The 19694-nt window shown below is 43.2% G+C and overlaps 1 protein-coding gene across 6 annotated transcripts in view; it reads left to right on the top strand.

Annotated features, from left to right (window-relative positions):
• cdk19 (cyclin dependent kinase 19) overlaps positions 1 to 19694 on the top strand; it is a 308467-nt gene that overhangs the window by 157432 nt on the left and 131341 nt on the right. For 4 of the 6 annotated variants that reach the window (XM_068027312.1, XM_068027309.1, XM_068027310.1 and 1 more), the window contains 2 exons: positions 6505 to 6562; positions 11450 to 11581. In XM_068027312.1, coding sequence (XP_067883413.1) covers positions 6505 to 6562; positions 11450 to 11581 — 190 coding nt within the window. The remainder of the gene's footprint in view (positions 1 to 6504; positions 6563 to 11449; positions 11582 to 19694) is intronic. The other 2 variants (XM_068027313.1, XM_068027314.1) reach the window with 1 other exon arrangement.

Below are 19694 nucleotides of genomic sequence, written 5' to 3'. Positions count from 1 at the left end.
ATGCAATCAAACAGAGTCAACATGGTTTTATGAAAAGGAAATCATGTTTGACAAATTTGTTAGAGTTCTTTGAGGATATAACAAGCAGAGTGGACAAAGGGGAACCGGTAGATGTAGTGTATCTGGATTTTCAGAAGGTGTTCAAGAAGGTGCCACATAAAAGGTTATTGCACAAGATAAGAGCTCAGGGTATTGGGGGTAATGTGTTGGCATGGATTGAAGACTGGCTAACACACAAAAGGCAGAGAGTTGGGATCAATGGGTCTTTTTCAGGTTGGAAAGCCACAAGGATCGGTCCTAGGGCCACATATATTAATGACTTAGAGGAAGAGAGAGAGTGTAGTGTATCCAAATTTGCTGACGATACAAAAATAGGTGGGAAGGCATGTTGTGATGAGGACACAAAGAATCTGCAAAGGGATATAGATAGGTTAAGCGAGTGGTCAGAAACTTGACAGATGCTGTTCAATGTGGGAAAGTGTGAGGTAATCCACTTTGGTAGAAAGGCAGATTATTATTTAGATGGAGAAAGACTACAAAATACTGCAGTACAGAGGGATCTGGGTGTTCTTGTGCATGAAACACAAAAGATTAGCGTGCAAGTGCAGCAAGTAATTAGGAAGGCAAATGGAATTTTGGCCTTTATTGCTAGGGAGTTAGAGTTTAAAAATAGGGAAGTCTTGTTCCAACTGTACAGGGTGTTGGTGAGGCGTACAGTTTTGGTCCCCGTATTTAAAGAAGGATATACTGGCATTGGAGGCAGTTCAGAAAAGGTTCAATAGGCTGATTCCTGGGATAACAGGGTTGGCTTATCAAGAACGGCTAAAAAGGTTAGGCCTTTATTCATTGGAGTTTAGAAGAATGAGAGGTGATCCTATAGAAACATATAAGATTTTAAGGGGGCTTGACAGCATAGGTGTTGAGAATATGTTTCCACTAGTGGGGGTATCTCAAACTAGGGGACATAATTACAGAATAAGGGGGGCACACATTTAAAACAGAGATGCGAAGGAATTTCTTCTCTCAGAGGGTGCTGAATCTCTGGAATTCTCTGCCTCAGAGAGTTGTGGAGGCTAGGTCACTAAATGTATTTAAGGAGGAGGTAGATAGATTTTTGAAATCTCAGGGAGTCGAGGGTTAGGCGGAGCAGGCCCGAAAGAGGAGTTGAGGCCTGGGACAGATCAGCCATGATCTTATTGAATGGTGGGTTAGGCTTGAGGGGCTGAATGGCCTACTCCTGCTCCTATTTCTAATGTTCTTGGTTCTTTTGCCAATCACCTTAAATCGCTGTCCTCTGGATCTTGACCCTTCTTTCGATCTACTAAGTCTAGACTCCTCATAATTTTGAACACCCCTATCAAATCTCCTCTCAACCTTCTCTTTAAGGAGAACAACTCCAGCTTCTTTAATCTATCCTCGTAAATCTTTTCTGCACCCCCGCGAATTCATTACACCCTTCCTAACACGACGTGCCCAGAATTGGATACAGTACTCCAGTTGAGACTGAACCAGAGTTTTACAAAAGATTCATCGCAACTTCCTTGCTTTTGTACTCAGGATCCCCTATGCCTTATTAACCGCTTTCTCAACCTGCGCTGCCACCTTCAACAATTTGTGCACATATACCCCCAGGTCCCTCTGCTCCTTCACCCACTTTAGAATTCTGTCTTTATTTTTTATTGTTTTTCCAATTCTTCATACCAATATACAGCACTTCACACTTCTCTGGTTTAATTTCATCTGCCACATGTCTGCCCAATTCAACAGCCTGTCTATGTCCATCCTTGAAATCTATCACTATTCTCCTCACAGTTCACAGTACTTTCAAGTTTTATATCATCTGCAAATTTTGAAATTGTGCCCTGTACACTGAAGTGTAGATCATTAACATAGATCAAGAAAAGCAATAGACCTAGTACTGACCCCTGGGGAACCCCACTGCATACCTTCCTCCAGTTCGAAAAACATCCATTCACCACTACTCTGTTTCTTTTCACTCATCCAGCCTTACATCAGTGTGCAAAATTAGTTCCGAGGGGCTTTGTTTTAATGCTGCTCATGGAAACATGGTTGCAATCTCATAGACAAAAGGAAAAAATGGTTGCATCTCTAGCACCCAGAGATAAGAACATTAAGCCTGATAATGCATTAGGCCTAAGTACTGTACTTCAAATATATATATACTGTTTTCTTTAAGCATCACATCCATTGGTTAATCAGGCAGATATAAAAGGAAAGCAGAAACAAACAAGATGATCTAAATTGGGAACAAACTGAACATGGTTAAAACATTTTTGCATAAGGAACTTGTTTATATGAAGTCAAATAATAAATTTATGTGGAAAATGAAATCAATAGAATGTTTATTTCCCACACCCTATGCGATTATTTATCAGAACTCACCATTTAGATAGTTTGTATATTAATTCTGGTGTTATACTTTGTAATGAGATTATATATTATCTAATTTTGCTGACTATAGAACAGAAAGAGATGTTTGTTCAACAATCACAAGAAAATCTATCCACAAGTTCTGGAACAGATTCCCTGGGGCTATCACAAGAGCGTGCCAGGACCAGCTTTCACTGAGCCAGAGTTCTACTTTGATTTTATTCATGTGTCTGATCCTTTTATGAATATTATAGGACCATGTTAAATGACCTTTCAGCATAAAGTTTTCCCCAAAAGTTATCATGGCGCCAACAAGAATCATCATAGATTGCAATTTGTTCTGATGCGCAAAAGTGGCGTCAGTCTGAGAACTGGAAAAATCCTTTTTATCTTCCTTTGTTGGATAATATTATTAAAAAAATATTCTGTGGGGTTCCCCCAGTGGCTCAGTGAGGAGCAGACCCTTACAGAACAGTAACCCTTGAGATTCAATCCCTGGTTTGTGCTGGTTTAAGTATCTTAGCTGAGGCACTAAAATTAGCCTTAGCATCAGTTGATTTAGGAAGGAAAAACTGGATATCCACTGAGGATTAGATCATACTTCTGTGGTGCCATTTGTGCCACAATTGTCTGTGAACATTCACAAGTAGTGCTTGAGGGCACCTGACCTCTGTGGAACTGTGTCCCAAGCAAGGAATCAGTCCCTTTGTGAGGAGAGGGAAGAAAATCAGCAAGAAACAACAAAGTATTGCTAGTTGATGGTTCAGTGTGAAGAATCAGCAAGTTATAGAATGGTTACAACACAAAGAGACCATTTGGCTCATCATGCCCTTGCTGGCTCTCTGCAGGAGCTACTCAGCAAGTCCCACTTGCCTGCAAATTTTTTCTGTTCAGGTACTTATCCAATTCCCTTTTGAAAGCCACGATTGAATCTGTCTCCACCACACTCTCAGGCAGTGCATTCCAGATCCTGACCGCTTATTGTGTAAAATGTTTTTCCTCATGTCACTATTGTCTTTTGCCAATCACCTTAAATCATTGTCCTCTGGTTCTCAACCCTTCTGCCAATGGGAACAGTTTCTCTATATCTATTCTGTCTGGACCCCTCATGGTTTTGAATACCTCTATCAAATCTCCTCTTGGTCTTCTTGAAGGATAACAACCGTAGCTTTTCTAATCTATCCACGTAATTGAAGTCCCTCACTCCTGGAAGCATTTTGTAAATCTTTTCTGCACCTTAGCTAAAACCTTCACATCCTTCCTAAAGTGCAGTGCCCAGAATTGTACACAATACTTTATTTGAGACCAAACCACTGTTTTATAAAGGTCCATTATAACCTCTTTGCTTTTTTTACTCTATGCCCCCATTTATAAAGGCCAGAATCCTGTATGCTTTTTTTTAAAACCACTTTCTTAACCTGTCCTGCTACTTTCAATGATTTGCACACATATACCTCCAGGCCTGCGTTCCTGCACCCACTTTGGAATTGTGCTGTTTATTTAATATTGCCTCTCTTTGTTCTTCCAATCAAAATGTATCACACTTCTCTGCAGTGAATTTCATCTGCTATGTGTCTACCCATTCCACCAGCTGTCTGTCCTCTTGCAGTCTATCATCATGCTCCACACAGTTCACAATACTTCCAAGTTTTGTGTCATCTGCAAATTTTGTAATTGTGGCCTGTACATCTAAATCTAAGTTATTAATATATATCAAGAAAAACAATGGTCCCTTGGGAACACAATGTATACTTTCCTCCAGTCCAAAAAACAGCCATTCACCACTACTTTCTCAGCCGATTTCTTATCTATGCTGCCACTGTCCCTTTTATTCTATGGGCTTCAACTTTACTGGCAAGCCTATAATGTGGCACTATCAAACACCTTTTGTAAATCTATGTAAACTACATTAACCACATTACCCTCATCAACCCTCTGTTACCTCATCAAAAAGCTCAATTCAGTTAGTTAAGCACAATTCACCTTTAACAAATCAATGCTGGCTTTCCTTAATTAATCCACATTTGCCCAAGTGACTGTTAATGTTATCCCTGATTATCATTGCTAACAGTTTTCCCACCACCAAGGTTAATCTGACTGGCCTGCAGTTACTGGGTTTACCCTTACACCCTTTTTTTGAACAAGGGCTAACATTTGCAATTCTCCAGTCCTCTGGCACTACCCCCATATTGAAGGAGGATTGTAAGATTAAGGTAGTACTTCCACATTTTCCACCTTTACTTCCCTCACTGCCTGATCCTGGTGACTTATCAACTATAAATACCTTCTCTTTAGCAGGTTTTAGCCCATCCAGTATCTCAACTACCATATCTTCCACTATGATTTTGGCAGCATCTTTTTCCTTGGTAAAGACAGATTCAAAGTACTCATTTAGCACCTCAACTATGCCCTCTGCCTCCATCTATAAATCCCCTTTTTGATTCCTAATTAGCCCCAGTCCTCCTCTTCCTTTTTACTATTAATATGCTTAAACAAGACCAGCATTTATTGCCAATCCCTAATTGTGCTTGAGAGAAAGTGATGGTGAGGCTCCTTCTTGAGTGCAACTAAGTGGCTTGCTGGGTTAATTTTGAGGACATAGACAACCACATTCCTGTGGGTCTGGAGTCACATGTAGGCCAAACCGGTTAAGGACAGTGGATTTCCTTTCTGAAAGGACATTAGTGAATCAGATGGGTTTTTCTGACAATCCAATAGTTTAATCTTTTAGAATAGACAGCTTGAATTCTATTTCCCGATGATTGATACTATCAGTATAATGGAATCTTTGGAAGTTATTTACCAAATTGTGTTGCATTTCTTGCACATCTAATTAAATTCATTTTTATATATTTGCCTGAATTATGTGATTTTATCCAAGTACTGAGTTTTAAAATCAAAATAACAGTAATATGAAATGTATCTCAATGAAAAACAGGACTTGTGTAGATAGAGACATGTTGTTGAAGTGCAGTCTTGCACTCGTCAGGACAATCGCAAGAATAACCAACATTAGAAAACAACAATTTATACTGCATGAGAAGAGAGTGCTGATTGGTTGGCAGGTGAACTCTGGTTGAGGCGTTGCCATGGCGAATGCACCAGTTTACAGTGACTGACAGTTAACTGCCAAGCTTTGTTTAAAATTTAAACCAGGCATTGCCCTGAGGAATGAACCAGCGAATGGCTGTCACTTATTCTGTTCAGCTGAAACAGGCACAATGTTTGTACATATTCTTTCTGTTTGCAAAGAACAGGGCCCTGCATTTGCCATGGCAACACCTCTACCAATCAGAGATCATTTGCCAACCGATCAGCACTCTCTTCTCATGCGGTATAAGTTGTTATTTTCCCTGACATTGGTTATTCTTGCGATTGTCCTGTTGAGTGCAAGACGAAAAGCTTTGACAATATGTCTCTATTTTCAGCAATACTTGTGTAGATATCAAAATCATGCCACTATTTTGAAATGTTACCGAGAGACATGAAGTCATATGTGTGGGTTAATACCAATTACCTGAAGCCGTTCAGCATAATGGACTTTTCTTGAGATATGTATCACATGCACTATAATGTAATTCATGCAAATCATGCTGTTTGATTTCTGTTTGTGTGCATAATATAATGGCTCATGGTGCCTTATTTCTCATCATAGCTTGGCTAACCAAAGAGTGCCGTAATTTAAATGTGAGTCTGTTCTTAAAGCTCACTTTGGTTTGTGCCATTTCTGACCTGAGAATACTTGATGCTGATATTGGGTGCCAAAAATGGAAAAGCATTCAATTTTCCAGCTCTGCATCTCTTTCTTTGCTGAGTACAAAAGTTCAACACTGCCACTACCCAAACAAATCTATCTAAATCATTTTTTCATACATTACAGAACTGTGAAAACTATTATCTGAAATGCAGGCTTGAATATATGTCTTAACACTTTGCAGCATGCTTGACCTTAAATCCATGTTGGTATGCTGAGTGAATGTTGAAATTGTTTTTGGAACAATCTTTAACTATTAGATGTTAAGACGTGTGATCCATATTATACTAACTACAGTTTATATTTTAACTTTAGTTGTGAAGATTAATGAGTCTCATTCTTTTTGTTTTTTCTTGCAGAAACCAGCAAACATTCTCGTAATGGGGGAAGGTCCAGAAAGAGGGCGTGTAAAAATAGGTAAATAACACTATTTCACAGTGTTTCATGATGGAGTACATTTTTCTCTGTGTGTAAAGTTAAAGGATGTAGGGTTGTCTTCTAGACCACAGGAACAAGCCTACAAAATTTATTAAAGAACAGGTTAAGGAAACATTGAGCTCTTCAAGAAGCATCACTAGAAATGCATGGAAGTCCCGTGCGTGGCTTCAAAAAGTCGAGTCAATTTAAAGCAAACATAAACCAAGCAGAAAACATTTTGTGGAATTTATACAGCATATATTTTATGTTCCTCAACTGAGAAACAAAAAACAAAGAACAAAGAACAGTACAGCACAGGAACAGGCCATTCGGCCCTCCAAGCCTGAGCCGATCTTGATGCCTGCTGAAACTAACACCTTCTGCACTTCCGGGGCCCATATCCCTCTATTCCCTTCCTATTCATATATTTGTCAAGATGTCTCTTAAACGTCGCTATTGTATCTGCTTCCACCACCTCCCCTGGCAGCAAGTTCCAGGCACTCACCACCCTCTGTGTATAAAACTTGCCTCGCACATCCCCTCTAAACTTTGCCCATCGCACCTTAAACCTATGTCCCCTAGTAACTCTTCCACCCTGGGAAAAAGCTTCTGACTATCCACTCTGCCCATGCCGCTCATAACTTTGTAAACCTCTATCATGTCGCCCCTCCACCTCCGTTGTTCCAGTGAAAACAATCCGAGTTTTTCCAACCTCTCCTCATAGCTAATGCCCTCCAGACCAGGCAACATCCTGGTAAACCTCCTCTGTACTCTCTCCAAAGCCTCCACGTCCTTCTGGTAGTGTGGCGACCAGAATTGCACGCAATATTCTCAGTGTGGCCTAACTAAGGTTCTGTACAGCTGCAACATGACTTGCCAATTTTTATACTCTATGCCCCGACCGATGAAGGCAAGGATGCCAAATGCCTTCTTGACTACCTTATCCACCTGCGTTGCCACTTTCAGTGACCTGTGGACCTGTATGCCCAGATCTCTCTGCCTGTCAATACTCCTAAGGGTTCTGCCATTTACTGTATACCTCCCACCTGCATTATACCTTCCAAAATGCATTACCTCTCATTTGTCCAGAATAAACTCCATCTGCCATTTCTCCGCCCAAGTCTCCAACCGATCTATATCCTGCTGTATCCTCTGACTATCCTCATCATTATCCGCAACTCCACCAACCTTTGTGTCGTCCGCAAACTTACTAATCAGACCAGCTACATTTTCCTCCAAATCATTTATATACAGTCAATAGAAGAAAAAGAAAATGCCTCACCCTAGTCGCAGCTCAGTCACACAGTAGTACTATGAAAATTCAACCCTGCTTTGCTGAAATGAAGACCCGAGTACAAGATTGTACTTTTTTTGTAATGTTTTTACAACATCCATTATAGAGTCATAGAGTCGTACAGCATAGAAATGGGCCCTTCGGTCCACCGCGTCCATGCCGACCATAATGCCTATCTATATTAATCCCACGTGCCTGCATTAATTCCATATCCCTCGATGCCTCGCTCATTCACATACCTGTCCAGATGCCTCTTAAATGTTGCTACTGTTCTTGCCTCCACCACCTCCTCAGGCAGCTCATTCCAGATACCCACTATTCTTTGTGTGAAAAATTTACCCCTTTGATCCCCTTTAAACCTCCTCCCTCTCACCTTAAAACTATGCCCTCTAGTTTTAGTCACCCCACCATATAAATGCATTTAAATTCAGTTAATTAAATAAATCTGGAATAAAAAGCTATTATCAGTAATGGTGACCATGAAACTCCCGGATTGTTGTAAAAACCTGTCTGATTCACTAATGTCCTTCAGGGAAGGAAATCTGCCGCCAGTGCCCAGTCTGGTCTATATGTTATTCCAGACCCACAGCTCTTAACTGCCCTCTGAAATGGCCTAGCAAGACACTCAGTTGTATTAAATCGCTATGAAAAACTGTAACAATAATAAGATCAGATGGACCACCCAGCATCAGCTGAGGCACCAGATTTGGACATGACAAAGGCATACCCAGCCCAGTCAATCCTGCAAAGTCCTCCTGACTAATATCTGGTGAGTTCTGCCAAAATTGGGAGAACTGTCCCACAGACTAGTCAAACAGCAGCATGACATAATCATATTCACAGAATCATACCTTTCAGCCAATGTCCTAGACCCCTCCATCACCATTACTCGGTATGTCTTGTCCCACCATGACCAGGGGTTTGGCAACCTGTCCATACACGGACACCAGTGCCTGTGGTAAAAAGATTTTGAGGTCCGTTGTGATTTTAAATGTCTTGCTCCCAGCCTTTAAAGTTGTATTTTAAAACACAAGTTTAAAGGCTTGGAGCAAGACATTTATAATTATCAGGAGCAAAAGTAATTACAAAGGATCGGGGCACCTGACTAGTTCCTACAGCCCGCCAAAGTTTTAGATCCCGCCTGCCAATCAAAATCGTGAATGGTTTGCCTGTGCGTGGACCTCAGCTGAATTGGAGCGCGGGGGAGGCGGTACTCACTGGGAAGACTGGAGCCATTAATCAAGTGCTCCTTGCCCATGTCTGACCTGTGGAATCAGCCCTGGACAATGTTGGTGTGAGTAGAACAGATAGGATAGTGCACAGGAAAGCAATAATAGAACTGGAAAGGCAAAACCTCTTTGAGCCGGAGCAAGCTGTTTTTTGTTTAGGCAGACAGTCCACTTTCTCAGCTGTCTAAAGGCCCTGGTTTCTCTCAGAGTCGGGGGCCAGCACTGAGTGGCAATGTGTTTCCCTCCTGGTGCATGGAGGTTGGGGGTGGTGGAAGAGTGAGTGGGTGGGATAGGGAGAGGGGGGGAGAGAAAAAGGGGGAAGAGGGACAGATGGAGGAGAGGGGGGGGCAGGGGGGCGAAGGAAGTGGTGCAGGGCGGAGGGAGGAAAGGGGGGAAGAGGGTAAAGAGGGAGGAGAGTGAGGGGTGCAGGGGGATAGGGGAGAGAAAGGGGGGAGAAGGAAGGGGAGAGGGTGCAGGGAGGAGGAGAGGGGGCAGAGGGAGAGAGAGAAGGGGATACAAAGGGGAGAGAGGAGGGAGAGAGATGGGGAGAGGGGAGAGAGATGGACACAGAAGAGAGAGGGAGATGGAATAAAGATGGATATAGAGAGGAGAGAGGGAGAGGGATGGGGAGAGAGAGAGAGATCACCCTTGACAGATGGACATCTATCCGAATTCTCTGCATGGTTCATCAAGTGTGCGGGCAGACATTGACTACTTGTGCAAGCAGAAACAATGCCAGGTATCTCACTAAGTAGGGAGAAATGTGTTTTAAATCGGACTATGTTTTGATGGCATGAGGTTAGCTATACACTTTATATACAGATTAATTGCCCCCATGTCCGTGGCTGAGTCAATAATTTTGTCAAATGCCCGTGGTGCAACATGTTGGTGCCTCTCTCTGACCATGACACACCCACCAGAGGTGGCGGCACATTGGTAGACAGTCAAGTGAGGTTGGCCCTGGGAGTCCTAAACATTGACTCCAGATCCTATAAAGTCTCATGGCATTAGGTCAAACATGGGCAAGGAAAGCTCTTGCTGATTACCACCTACCACCCTCCTTCAGCTGATGTATCAGTGCTCCTCTATGTTGAACACCACTTGGAAGAAGCACTGAGGACAACAAGGACACAGAGGAATTTACTCTGGATTGGGGGTTTCAATGTACATCACTGAGTGACCCGGTAACATCAACACTGACCAAGTTGGCCGAGTCTCAAAAGGATATCTGCCAGATTGGGCTTACAGCAGGTGGTGAGAGAACCAGCATGAGGGAAAAAAACTACTTGACATCATCCTCACAGATCTACCTGTCACAGATGCATCTGTCCATAACAGTATTGATCGGTGTGACTGCTGCACAGTCCTTGTGGAGACCTGCCTTCACACTGAGGATACCCTCCATTGTGTTGTGTGGTACTACCACCATCATAAATGGGTTAGATTCAGAACCAATCAGATAATCTACCATACATAGGTGTGTGTTGCAGACAGTACTGCAAGACTGATCTTAGCCAGGGCAGCAGTTGGGGTTCACAGCTTCTTTGGGCTAGCAGGAGGTCCTGTACCTGATCATTGCCCAGTGTTGCATATGTGAATGTCAGATGAGGGAAAAAGAAAACTAATTTGTCTATGATCACGTAACCTACTGACCCTCCTTATTTAAGATCACTGATAACAGATGAATATTTGGTTTCACAGCAGAAGGTTGCTGCTGCCTGTGGAACTATATGCCAGCAATAGCAAATACCATCAGGAAAGAGAGAAATTGGGAACAAAAACACTAGAAGCTTGATTTTATAAACAATTCACTAGTACAATTAATCTGGTTGCTTTGCTATTGTAGGACAACAAATTATGCACATTACTGAGAAAATTTCATTTTTATTCACTGTTTAAATCATAGCAACAGTTGCTTCCTTTTGTGTGGGAGTTAAACAGTTAAGTTAAAAATGTTGTCTATCACAGGAAGAATTGAACTTAAAAATAATGATTTAACTGGCACTTATGTTCCATCTATTTAGATTTCATGCATTTATGAGGAAAATAATTGAAGTGCAAGGAAGGAAAAAATGTGAATCTAATGGGTGATCTCTGTCATAATCCCAAAGCATTAAAAATGTGTTAAAGGGATAATGTCCCTGTGACTTTTTTAAACTGCCGTATTGATGTATTGAAAGTAATGGATGATAATATAGTTTAAGTACTGAGTGGAATCCGACCAAAGTCTTTTTGGTAATGTAACTATATATTATGCAAACCATACCAATTTCTGAAATACCTGTACAATTGAGAATATTCATCTGCCAGTAATGAAAAAGGCAGCCGTGTTTTAATAGTAATTTACATATTTTTAATTTCCAGCGGACATGGGTTTTGCCAGACTGTTTAATTCTCCACTAAAGCCTTTGGCTGATTTGGATCCAGTGGTAGTAACATTTTGGTATCGTGCACCGGAATTACTGCTGGGAGCCAGACATTACACAAAAGCAATAGGTAGGTTACTAGGTTCCTGTGTGAGAAATCATTCTTTGATTACTAAACCTAATGTTATGAACATAAGAAATAGGAGTAGGCCATAAGGCCTATGGAGCCTGTTCCAACATTCAAAAGGATCAACTTCTACATCAACTCCACTTTCTCACCTATTCTCCTATCCTTTGATTTCCTGAGTGTCCAAAAATCTATTGATCTCTATCTTAAATATATTCATCAGTTTTCAGGGTATAGAAATCCAAAGATTCACAACTCTCTGAGTGAAGACCTTTCTCCTCATCTCAGTCTAAATTGTTGCCCCCTTATCCTGAGACTATGACCCCTGGTTCTAGATGCTGTAGCCAGGGGAGAAGCTTCTTAACATCCTGTCAAGCCCTCTAGTAATTTTATACTTTTTGTTACACCAGTGTGTTTTGTTGAATGATAATTTTCTTTAATCCACTGACTGGAGATCTGAATTTATATATTTTTTAAAAGACATTTTAAAAAGACAAGCTGCCAGCAAAGTCAACCTTTCAGCTTAAGATGATCACCTAGTTTGCTACGCTGTATCCTACATTGCAAAGGACTGTGAGGAGGGAGGCGAAATGTCTGCTAATTTCCCAGCAAGAACCAAGACCCAGGAAGTTTAAGAGAACTGTTTGTTCTCATTCTTTTAGCAAGAAGAAGAAATACAGCTAAATGCTTTGTTTGAATCACTGAGTGACTGTCATGTGACTAGCCCCATCCCATCTGTGATTTTAAGCTGGTATTTTCTCTGCAGCAGTGGAGAAACAACTGGACTCTGACATGAGCAGACCCTACTTGGAGATCTCTCTCTCTCTCTCTCCATTCAAGCTTGAAAGCTTTCAAATCCTGCCTGTTGACTGACCACCTTTACATACTCCGGCTACAATCCGAAACACCGTTAGAGGAAATCATCCGCATCGCTATCTATAAGAGATTCACCGAACAGTCGTCTACCTCGTCAAACTAAAAGCCTTAGGACCATCGAATTCAGCTGGAAGCCAGCCGAATCACCATACCCCACAGATTTCATACCCTTTTGTCTTATATATAGAGATACAGCACTGAAACAGGCCCTTCGGCCCACCGAGTCTGTGCCGACCAAGAACCACCCATTTATACTAACCCTACAATAATCCCATATTCCCTACCTACACTAGGGGCAATTTACAATGGCCAATTTACCTATCAACTGCAAGTCTTTGGTGGTGGGAGGAAACTGGAGCACCCGGCGAAAACCCACGCAGTCACAGGGAGAACTTGCAAACTCCGCACAGGCAGTACCCAGAATTGAACCCGGGTCCCTGGAGCTGTGAGGCTGCGGTGCTAACCCCTGCGCCACTGTGCCGCCCCAACTGCTGGGTTTCCTATGGTTGAGGAACTTGTTTTTTTTTCCCATCGGACGGCCGCGAGGACTTCAAGCAACCTTGGACAGTTCCATATTGGAAGATTCCACTTCGTCAGGAATGTAAATCTGCAAAGACTTTATTGTTATTTCTAATTTTTGGGCAGCGAATTAAACACCAAACTACCGTCATTTTGGGTATATGTATGTGAATGCAGGAGTTAGATTCTTTAAATAAGTTATGAGGTCTTTAGATATTGGTTTATGTTAGTAAGGTTTAAAATTTTAGTTCTTTTTAATAAACAGTTAATTTGTTGCTCTTTAAATATATCTGGTTTACTTCACCTCATTCAGGTGTTACTAGATTACTCAATTTGGCTGCTGCTTTCTTTGATTTGGAAATCTTAAAGAAAAAATGTTATGCGACCTGTGGAGCAGCAGGACTGAATTGACAGTGCGTTGCTCCCACCACAATCAGAATCATCCATTTTGATTGGGGGCTTTGTCCTGAGCGGTCGTACCATAACATGGACTGCAGTAGTTCAAGAAGGCAGCTCACCATCACTTTAAGGACAAGCAGGGATGTGCAATATTTGCTGACAAACCAGCGACGCCAACATTCCACGAATCAATTTTTTTAAAAACTAATGGCACCATTGCAGTACCTTTCACGACCATAGCTACAGCTACTTCTAATGGTGCCTCAGCAGCTCTTCCATTGCTCCAATTTTAAACCATCCATCCCTGAACTGGTTCACTGGGGTTGTCTGATCTCATTATCCTGTTGCACCTCACACCTCATGCTGCCCAACACCAAAACCCCAGTGTTGTCAGAACATATGTTCCTGCTTGCCACTTCAGTTCTTTTTATAATTTATATCAATGACTTAGATGAGGAGAGCAATGGCTTGGTAGCTAAATTTGCAGATGACACAAAGATAGGTAGGAAAGTATGTTGTGAAGAGGATATAAGGAGGTTGCAGATTGATATAGATAGGTTGAGTGAGTGGGTAAAAATCTGGCAGATGGAGTATAATGTGGGAAAATGTGAAGTTGTTCACTTTGGCAGGAAGAATAAAAAAGCAGAGTATTACTTAAAAGGAAAACAACTGCAGAATTCCGAGGTGCAGGGGGATCTAGATGTTCTAATGCATGAGTCACAAAAAGTTAGTATGCAGGTATAGCAAGTCATAAAGATGGCTAATGGAATGTGATCCTTTATTACAAGGAATAGAAAATATAAGTAAGGGTGTTATGCTTCAGTTATACAAGGCTTTGGTGAGACCACATCCCAAATACTGTGTGCAGTTTAGGTCTCATTATTTAAGGAAGGATGTGAGTGCGTTGGAGGCAATTCAGAGGAGGTTTACTAGATTGATACCTGGAATGAGCGGCTTGTCTTATGAGGAAAGGTTGGACAGAATGGGCTTATTTTCACTGGAGTCTAGAAGAGTGAGGGGAGACTTGATTGAAGTTTATAAGATCCTGAACAGCCTTGTCAAGGTGGATGTGGAAAGGATGTTTCCTCTTTTGCAGGGATAGAAGGTACTATAGCCAAATTTACAGATGACACTAAAATAGGTGGGATAGTAAGTTGCAATAAAGAAATAAGAAATTTACAAATGGATATGGATAGGTTCGGTGAATGGGCCAAAATTTGGTAGACGGAATTTAACGTGGGATAAGTGTGAGGTTATGCATTTGGTCGGAAGAATAGAAAGGCAAATTATTATCTAAATGGAGAGAAACTTCAGAGTGCTTCGATGCAGAGGGATCTGGGTGTCCTCATGCATGAATCACAGAAAACTAGTATGCAGCTGCAACAGGTAATAAGGAAGGCAAATGGAATTTTGGCATTTATTGCTAAAGGAATAGAGTATAAAAGTAGGGAAGTGTTGCTGCAACTGTACAAGGCATTAGTGAGATCGCACTTGGAGTATTGCATCCAGTTTTGGTCTCCTTACTTGAGGGGGGATGTAGTTGCATTGGACCAACCCATCTATCTTTCCCCCCTCTATAACCTATTTGTGTGTGTGTAAACCTCCAGAGTGTGTGTGTGAGTGAAGGTTGGCGTGTCGTTTATTATTTTTGTTAGTTCAGTTTAGGTACAATAAATTTAACCTCTTTCAGCTCAAGAAAACTTGTCCGATTGGTTCTTGTTATGATCATGGCAAGTAAGTAATCAAACACCTACTGAATTGGCCAGTACATCTACTTTAAGAAAGAATTAAACAAGGAGAGGGAAAAGAGGAAAGCCCTTCGACTCCTCCTCACTTGACTAACATTTTCAATTAAATCACCTCTCATTCTTTTAAATGCCTGAGAATATTACCCCATTCTACTCAATCTTTCCTCATCTCTCCTTTGATCCCATGAATCAATCCAGTGAACCTCTGGGATCCGAGATGGGCACCTGGCTTTATAAATAGAAGCATACAGTACAAAGGCAAGGAAGTTATGATGAACCTTTATGAATCACTGGTTTGGCAAGAACTGAAGCATTTTGAAAGCTTTAGAGAGGATGCAAAAAAGAATGCTTCCAGGGTTGGAGGACTTCAGTTACACAGATAGATTGGAGAGTCTGGGATTGTTCTCTTTAGAGGAGGGAAGTTTGAGAGGAGATTTGATAGAGGTATTCAAAATTGTGAGGGGTCTAGACAGAGCAGAGAGAAACTGCACCTACTGGCAGAAAGATCGAGAACCAGAGCGCACAGATTTAAGGTTATTGGCAAAAGAACCAAAGCCGACATGAGGAAAAGCTTCCTTATGCAGTGAGTGGAATGCACTGCCTGAAAGGGTGGCTGAGGCAGATTCAGCCGTGGCTTTCAAAAGTGAATCAGATAAGTTCTTGAAGGGAAAAAAAATTGTAGGGCGAGGGCGGAGGAGTGAGACGAGCTGGATTGTTCTTGCAGAGAGCTGGCACAGACTTGACAGGCCAAATGGCCTCCTTCTGTGCTATAACTATTTTTGATTTATTGAACCCCTCTAAGGCAAATACTACAGTGGTGTAGTGGTAATGTCACTGGACACGCAATCCAGAGGCCTAGGCTGATGCACTGGGGGCATGGGTTCAAATCCCACTATAGCAGCTGGTGGAATTTAAATTCAATTAATAAAAAAAAAAGCTAGTCTCATCATCAATTGTTGTAAAAACCCATCTGGTTCATTAATGACCTTTAGGGAAGGAAATCTACTGTCCTGACCTGGTCTGATCTACATATGACTCCAACGATGTGGTTGACTTTTAAATGGTCCAGAAAGTCAGTCAGTTGTACCAAGCGAGATAAAAGACGAAAAGGAATGAAACAGGACGGACCACCCAGCATTGGCGGCACAGTGGCACAGTGGTTAGCACCGCAGCCTCACAGCTCCAGGGACCCGGGTTCGATTCCAGGTACTGCCTGTGTGGAGTTTGCAAGTTCTCCCTGTGTCTGCGTGGGTTTTCTCCGGGTGCTCCGGTTTCCTCCCACAAGCCAAAAGACTTGCAGGTTGATAGGTAAATTGGCCATTATAAATTGTCACTTATGTAGGTAGGTGGCAGGGAAATATAGGGACAGGTGGGGATGTTTGGTCGCAATATGGGATTAGTGTAGGATTAGTATAAATGGGTGGTTGATGTTCGGCACAGACTCGGTGGGCCGAAGGGCCTGTTTCAGTGCTGTATCTCTAATCTAATCTAATCGACTTAGCGGCACAGTGGTTAGCACCGCAGCCTCACAGCTCCAGGGACCCGGGTTCGATTCTGGGTACTGCCTGTGTGGAGTTTGCAAGTTCTCCCTGTGTCTGCGTGGGTTTTCGCCGGGTGCTCTGGTTTCCTCCCACATCCAAAGACTTGTAGGTGATAGGTAAATTGGCCGTTGTAAATTGCCCCTAGTGTAGGGAGGTGATAGGGAATATGGGATTTCTGTAGGGTTAGTATAAATGGGTGGTTGTTGGTCGGCACAGACACGGTGGGCCGAAGGGCCTGTTTCAGTGCTGTATCTCTAAAATAAAATTTAAAAAAACAGAAACAGCAAACCCAACCCTGTCGACCCTGCAAAGTCCTCCTTACTAACATCTGGGGGCTTGTGCCAAAGTTGGGAGAGCTGTCCCACAGACTAGTCAAGTAACAGCCTGACATAGTCATACTCACGGACAGACCCACCAGAGGTGGTGGCACAGTGGTAGACAGTAGGAAGGGAGTTGCCCTGGGAGTCCTCAACATCGACTCCGGACCCCATGAAGTCTCATGGCATCAGGTCAAACATGGGCAAGGTAACCTCCTACTGATTACCACCTACCGCCCTCCTTCAGCTGATGACTCAGTACTCCTCCATGTTGAACACCACTAGGAGGAAGCACTGAGGGTGGCAAGGGCACAAAATGTACTCTGAGTGGGGGACTTCAATGTCCATCACCAAGAGTGGCTCGGTAGCACCACTACTGACCGAGCTGGCCGAGTCCTAAAGGACACTGCTGCTACACTAGGTCTGCAGCAGGTGGTGAGGGAACCAACACGAGGGAAAAACATACTTGACCTCATCCACACCAATCTGCCTGCCGCAGATGCTTCTGTCCATGACTGTAAGGGTAGGAGTGACCACCGGACATGGAATACTCTCCACTTGCCTGGATGGATGCAGGTCCAACAACACTCAAGAAGCTTGACACCATCCAGGATAAAGCAGCCCGCTTGATTGGCTCCCTCCACCACCGACGCACAGTGGCAACAGTGTGTACCATCTACAAGATGCACTGCAGCAATGCACCAAGGCTCCTTAGACAGCACCTTCCAAACCCACGACCTTAACCAACTAGAAGGACAAGGGCAGCAAATGCATGGGAACACCTGCAAGTTCCCCTCCAAGACACACACCATCCTGACTTGGAACTATATTGCTGTTCCTTCACTGTCGCTGGGTCAAAATCCTGGAACTCCCTTCCTAACAGCACTGTGGGTATACCTACCCCAAATGGACTGCAGCGGGCCAAGAAGGCAGCTCACCACCACCTTCTCAAGGGCAATTAGGGATGGGCAATAAATGCTGGCCTAGCCAGCGACGCCCACATCCCTGAATAAATTTTTTTTTAAAAATCCTGGATATGTCCTGCCTCACTGACAGGACAGATCCACTCAAGGTGGCGGCACAGTGGTATACAGTTGGGAGGGAGTTGCCCTGGGAGTTTGCAAGATTGACTCCGGACTCCATGAAGTCTGAAGGCATCAGGTCAAACATGGGCACAGAAACCACCTCCTGCCCTCCCTCAGCTGATGAATCAGTACTACTCCATATTGAACACCACTTAGAAGAAGCACTGAGGGTGGCAAGGGCACAGAATGTACTCTGGGTGGGGGAATTCAATGTCTGTCACCAAGAGTGGTTCGGTAGCAGTACTACTGACCGAGCTGGCCGAGTCCTAAGGAACATAGCTGCTAGACTGGGTATGCGGCAGGTAATGAGGGAGCCAACAAGAGGGAGAAACCTACTTGACCCCGTCCTCACCTGTTGCAGATGCATCGGTCCATGACAGTATTGGTGGTAGTGACCACTGCACAGTCCTTGTGGAGACAAAGTCCCGTCTTCACATTGAGGATACCCTCCATCGTGTTGTGTGGCACTACCACCGTGCTAAATGGGATAGATTTCAAACAAATCTAGCAACTCAAAACTGGGCATCCATGAGGCGTTGTGGTCCATCAGCAGCAGCAGAATTATATTCAACCACAATCTATAACCTCATAGCCTGGCATATCCCCCACTCTACCATTACCGTCAAGTTGGAGGATCATCCCTGGTTCAATAAAGAGTGCAGGAGCGCATGCCAGGAGCAGCACCAGGCATACCTAAAAATGAGGTGTCAACCTGGTGAAGCTACAACGCAGGACTACATGCATGCCAAACAGTGTAAGTAGCATGCGATAGAGCTAAGCGATCCCACAACCCATGGATCAGATCTAATCTCTGCAGTCCTCCCACATCCAGTTGTGAGTGGTGGTGGACAATTAAGCAACTAACAGGAGCAGGAAGCACCACAAATATCCCCATCCTCAATGATGGGGGAGCCCTGTACATCAATGCAAAAGATAAGGCTGAAGCATTTGCAACCATCTTCCGCCAGAAGTGCCAAGTGGATGATTCATCTCTGCCTCCTCGTGAGGTCCCCAGAATCACAGATGCCAGTCTTCAGCCAATTCAATTGACTCCACGTGATATCATGAAATGATTGAAGGCATTGGATACTGCAAAGGCAATGGGCCTGACAACATTCCAGCAACAGTACTGAGGACTTGCGCTGCAGAACTGGCTGCATCCTAGCCAAGCTGTTCCAGTACAGCTACAACGCTGGCATCTATCGGACAATGTGGAAAATTGCCCAGGTATGTCCTGTACACAAAAAGCAGGACAAATCCAACCCAGCCAATTACTACCCTATCAGTCAGCTCTCGATCATCAGCTAAGTGATCGAAGATGTCGTCGACAGTGCTATCAAGTAGCACTTGCTCAGCAATAACCCGCTCACTGATGCTCAGTTTGGGTTCTGCCAGGGCCATTCAGCTCCTGACCTCATTACAGCCTTGGTCCAAACATAGACAAAAGAGCTGAACTCCAGCGGTAAGGTGAGAGACTGCCCTTGACCTCAAGGCAGCATTTGACTGAGTATGGCATCAAGGAGCCTTAGCAAAACAGGAGTCAATGGGAATCGGGGAAAACTCTCCACTGATTGGAGTCATACCTAACACAAAGGTTTGTGGTTTTTGGAGACCAAACATCACTGCAGAAG

Source organism: Heterodontus francisci, chromosome 3 (genome assembly GCF_036365525.1).
Source record: "Heterodontus francisci isolate sHetFra1 chromosome 3, sHetFra1.hap1, whole genome shotgun sequence".
In the NCBI taxonomy this organism is placed as follows: Eukaryota; Metazoa; Chordata; class Chondrichthyes; order Heterodontiformes; family Heterodontidae; genus Heterodontus; species Heterodontus francisci.
The sequence above is the reverse complement of the archived record's forward strand: the minus strand, read 5'-3'. Positions and strand labels throughout refer to the sequence as shown.